The sequence below is a fragment of the Saccostrea cucullata genome, unplaced genomic scaffold, assembly GCF_032062105.1.
Source record: "Saccostrea cucullata isolate Sc308-1 unplaced genomic scaffold, CSIRO_AGI_Scuc_v1 ctg4329, whole genome shotgun sequence".
Classification (NCBI taxonomy): Eukaryota; Metazoa; Mollusca; class Bivalvia; order Ostreida; family Ostreidae; genus Saccostrea; species Saccostrea cuccullata.
The window spans coordinates 42,045-47,439 of record NW_026931471.1 but is presented as its reverse complement, the minus strand read 5'-3'; the positions used below and the strand labels follow the sequence as shown (position 1 = coordinate 47,439).

The window sequence follows — 5,395 nt, the reverse complement described above, 5'->3', positions numbered from 1 at the left end:
AAACATTCATGTGCACTGCTTAAAATCGATGTCATTCACATAAACATTGTGATAATTCACATCTTGTTCCACATAGTTCAGCTCTTATGCATTCAAAATATCATTTTTGTATCATCATCTACTTTTAAATAATTATTTATGACGAAAATACAAAGTTTTGATTTAATTTGAATATTTGCATTTTAAAGGAACATGGCATTAAAACTGAAATTTCACAAGCCATGGGGACCTGTAGAGTTTCATGTTTGGGAAGTTCTGAACAGAGTGATTCACTTACCAAAGGTATCTCAACTATTTAGACATTTGTTGTTAATTTTATGTAATCCTTGACTTTACAAATCTAAACCTTTCATTTTTTTCTCATGTGTAAACTTGTAAAATTCTTAAAAGAAGTACATTTTGACTGCTGTACATTTGTTTTCTTTGATATATTTGAGAAAGGACTTAATGACTTTTTTAATTTGTTATTTGCAGTAATTGTATTTATGACTAATAATTTTTCCACATAATTAAAGCACTGGAGGTACATTTTTCTTATTCAGATAATTTCGCCAAAATTCAAAAGTTATTGCAAATTGCAACTGATGCTGTAAGAATCTGCTTTGATAAATTCTTCCCCAAAGAGGACTTAGAAAAGACTCTGAAAGAAAATGAACCATACATGAGGACAGGACAGTTCCGATTCCTACCACCTCAACTAGAGATTCTCTTCCCTCCTCAAGGTACTTAATGGACTTCTATCTTTAAATCTTTATTGTTGAATATTATGCTTTTATTTTCTACAACTTTTTGGTGTATGATATGTATCTTTGTTTTAGATACAAGCTAGTGTGAGTTTTTTTTAAATCGTCCAATGCTTTAATTTGACTGTAGCCGTTAACGTTTTGTTCTTGTTAACTGTTGTAAAGAATGATGTCGTTTTAGTATTATCTTCCCAGGAGCCACTGATTAAAGGAAAAAAAATGTTATGTTGAAAACCATACCTCGTGCTTATTTAAATTCAATCAAGTCATGAGTTTTTTTTATCTTGAGGGGTAAAATTAGAGGTTTATATTTACATCGGAATTTAGGGAATTGAATCTTTTTTAAGAAAAGCGGAACAAGTTACATGTATATTAATTGGCAATTACATTTGGGCAGTAGTGCTTCAAATGTTTGGACCATGACTCTTTGAATTTGGTCAAGTTATTGGATCAAAGTTATACATGGCATTTGTATAAAACATTTTTAAAAATCTCTCCAAATGTGCTCTTGCTATGATCAAACACATTATTCTGCATTCCATCTTTTGATTGGGATTCCAAATTTATTGGAAAAAAAAAACATTGGACAGTTTCCATTTTATCTAAAAAAAAAATGATTAGTTTTCTTTATGTCGGGTATCTTCGGGTAATATTCTTCCGGATAAAGAAAACAAATTATTTGAAAATCTTTGGGTCCTTGAGTCTTCAAATGAGTGAAAGATTCTTGAGAGGGACGGTAAACAAAATTCAATCAATCTGCGGGTAAAATAGACTGACTTTGTTCAATGTCTGGGATTTGGGGGTAATGTTAGGCCTAAAAAATGATAAATTATATACTTTCCCATTATATTTCAAAACCAAGAGATAATCTGAAGCAGTGTTTTAGTTAACTGTAAACACCTTTGGCCTAAATAAAATGTAGAAGAAAAAATAAAAAAAAAAATATATTGAATAAGACTATTTATATATATCAATGATGTGAAGCAAAATGTAACTACATAAAAAACGACTGTTTCTTATCTATCTAGTGCAGAATGCACAACTTATGTATGTTAAATAATTTTTAAGGTGGACCCAACACTGGTGTATCATCTTTATCTATGGACGTTACCATCATGTATAAATTGTTGAGGAATTTCTCCGACATCGATCCTCCCGGGAATGGATGGGGAAAGGAACCTAAAGTTGATCACATTGCGGAAAGTGACGACATAGAGAGGATCCGTTTATATCGAAACAAGTCTTCCCATGATGCCTTAAGTAAACCTTTTATAAAGGATGATGTTTTCAATGTAATCTGGACTGACCTATCTCAGGTAAGACATTTCTATTTTATTGTATCTGGGATGATCTTTCTAAGATGAGTTTATGCAACATAAATTGAGAATGATTTGTTTTGAAACAGTTGGAAAAAATCTGCAAAACATCTTATTTCTTTAAACCTTAATTTTTAATTACCATTTTTAAAGTTAAAAACGAATATTATTATTTCAAATATGTATACTGTATACAAGTATATAGTTTAGTTTAGCTTCGAACAGAAACTTGCATATAAATATTTTACCCGATTTAAACGTAACATCTCTCTGAATAAAGAGTGCCTGGTGCTTGTCAGTGATATGTCATTTGGGGGGGGGGGGTTGCAAATTATTGTACTTTTCCAATAGTAGAACTTTGCAATATCACGTTTCGCGTGTCATATCTCCGTTGTAAACATTTTCATTTTTTCTGGACTACTGTAACACAGGACGTTAAATTATGTTTGGGGATAGGAACAATAGATTGTCAAAGTGTAACAAACGATGACTACTATTTCTCAAAAATTACCTTTCCAAAAAAAAAAAAGAAAAGTTGAATCTTGTACAATGAAAATAATAAAAAAAAAAAATGAATTTAACAATTTTCTGATTGAACGTTAATGTATGTACATTTATTACTTGTTTCTGTTTTAGCTAGGTTGAATTATTTTCTCCATTATCGATGTCATTTTTTCTCTTTAATAATATTTTTTCTTCAAAAAGTAATTTTTCTAACTAAATTAGAAAACATTGCTATTAATTGAATAGTCCAGTGTGTGATAACGATAAAAATCACCTTCTTTCCATATTTTTAGTCTACAAAATTAAAACAATACTCTCTAAAGATCTTTGTGTCCCCATAGACAAAGTTTCTGGTGTATATTGTTTTTGCCCTGTCCGTCCACCTGTCTGTCTGTCTAGTGTATGTTTGTCTGTTTTGTCCCCAAAAACTTTAACTTTGCCATTACTTTTAAGTGGATGGGGCTATGGCTTTCATATTTCACATGTCTTTTCCTTGTGATAAGACCTTTTTTCGACCCCTTTGTGTTGACCTTGAAGTTTGAACTTCTTTAACACACTTTAACCTTGGTCATAAGATTTGAACGGTTGGCGCTAGGTCTTTCATAATTCACATGTATATTCGTTGTAGAAAAAACCCTACAGTTGGAAAACATATTCTTGACCTTTCGACTCGACCGCAGAGTTTGACCTTTTTTTAAAAACTTTAATCTTGAACAATTAGAACGAGAGCTTTCATATTTCACAGGCGTATTCTTTGTAACAAATCTTCCATAGGATACGAACACTTTTGACCTTCGGCTTTCAAGTTTCACATGCATATGAGAAAGAACAAGTTACGGTTTTGGTCCTGTATTTTAATAAAATATAAAAGTGAAGATAGAAATTAAGATTCATCTTTTTTTGAATTATTGAAATTCCATAAAGTAAAAACCTACAAAGCATTTTCCTTATACAACCTCCAAAATGCTGATTGTGATGTCATGAACTTGTGCATTTTCTATTATTCTCTTTAAAAAGTTGCGAATGAAAAAAATTTTCAGTAATTTTTTTTTCTCAAAAAACATACAGCAAATATATCGCCCAAGAAGATATGTGATTTTCAAAGCATTTTACACAATATACCTGAATATTAAAATGGGCGACGGCTGTGGACACTATTTCTATTGAAAATAACCACAGAAATGAGTCATGTTTAGGCTTTTCTGCATAAAGCTTTGAATGTACCATATTAATAACATTATATGTCCAGAATGGTCATCCATCAAGTCATATTTTTTTTAATGATTTGTCATTGGCATGTATTCAACTCATATTAAAGTCACTTTCATAACTTTTTAAATAAATGATATTTTTAGGGCACGATACAGACCAAACTACACCTTCTTCTAAAACCCCCGACATAATCTGCCACACGGTGGCATCAGTGTGTCTCAAAAAATCTTGTTTTTATTATTTTCCAGGCCATACTAAGACTAAGTGGTGATGTTCTGAAGAGAAGAATAAGTGCAATATAACAGAGTGGATATCAGACTTGAGGAAAAACATATCTTAACATCAAATATTTCTAAAGAAAAAAAAAGAAGGAATGTTCTCATAATGATTTTGAGTCACTTTCACTATTAAAATTATATAATAATTGAAGCAGAGATTCAGAAGAGACAAACTGGATATTCCTTATTCAGGGAATTCAGCCCTTGTAATTTTTACAATACTTGCAATGGATAAAAGTTATTATTAAGTCTGATAGCAGATTTTTTTTTTATTTTAATGTGATTTTTCCTCAAATACAAACCTGCTGATGTCTTTAATACACGTACATGTATTTGCCTTTTAATAACCGTTACAGTGCTAAATACATAAAAATATTTAACGTATTTAACGTTATTTTTACTTGTAATAAAAGGTATATGAAACAAAGGATACATATGTTAGAACATTTGAGTAAAGGTACTGCAGTAATTAATAAGCATGCATTTGTTGCAAATTGACTGTAGTTACTCTGATAAAATGGTTCCATTTCCATTATCTGATTAATGTTAATATCTGCATTTATGATAAGTGATCAAAAAGTCCGTGAACAATCTCTTTATATACAAAACCACAATTCAGATTAGCATTAAATTTGGCACACATATAGTCATATACATTTTCTATAAATAGCACATGATTAGTAATGTATAGCTTCATGATTGTGATGTCACAATATCAAAATGACGTCATTTTGTAGGTTACTTGTGACAAAAAAAATGATTTCCCCGATGCTTTTTTTTTTTTTTTTAGCAAAGAACGGCTATAAATGTAACCTGTACGCTTTGCATTAACATTTAAGCAATTGTACAAAGTTAATAAAACAAAAGATATTATATAAATACAATCAATGACAGAATAATGTTGATAATGTTTTGTTGAAGGAAAAGTTATGTATAAAATTGCATTTGTTCTGCTGCCCATTGAGTGCAAGCTTGTCCTTAGTTTAGGAATTTGTTTAAGGAATCACTGTGAAGTCCTTTATGCAAATTATCCCACGTTTCCAACTATCGTTGATGCCCCTGGCATACTCATCTAGACTAAGACAGTGATTCCTTATATTTCCATTTCATTGTGAACTAGAATTGTAAATTTTGATCTTAAATAATATATACTAACAGAATTAAGTTCAACGAGGCCTCCTGTGTCAATTTCAAGAATCTTCGCCCAATAATTAAGACAGCCGCACGACATTTACGTGCATATTTAGCATCCTTAGCGTAAGACACTAAGACAGACATACACAAGATTTACATGTATATAAAGCCTCCTTAGCTCCTGACCTATTGCTTTTCCTAATATACA

The 5,395-nt window shown here is 30.8% G+C and overlaps 1 protein-coding gene across 1 annotated transcript; it reads left to right on the top strand.

Annotated features, from left to right (window-relative positions):
* Nucleotides 1-221: 221 nt before the first annotated feature.
* On the top strand, nt 222-4,077 carry LOC134232705 (uncharacterized). The gene is made up of 4 exons (XM_062714691.1): nt 222-282; nt 543-722; nt 1,812-2,059; nt 4,024-4,077. Exons 1-4 carry the CDS (start codon nt 222-224, stop codon nt 4,075-4,077), a joined length of 543 nt encoding a protein of 180 aa, XP_062570675.1.
* The last annotated feature ends 1,318 nt before the right edge of the window (nt 4,078-5,395 follow it).

Bases quoted from the DNA above. Each gene is read 5' to 3' on its own strand.
- LOC134232705 (XM_062714691.1), top strand. From the start codon at position 222: ATGGGGACCTGTAGAGTTTCATGTTTGGGAAGTTCTGAACAGAGTGAT. The intron at 723-1,811 runs GTACTTAATGGA...ATAATTTTTAAG, and splicing joins GATTCTCTTCCCTCCTCAAG to GTGGACCCAACACTGGTGTA. The intron at 2,060-4,023 runs GTAAGACATTTC...ATTATTTTCCAG, and splicing joins TCTGGACTGACCTATCTCAG to GCCATACTAAGACTAAGTGG.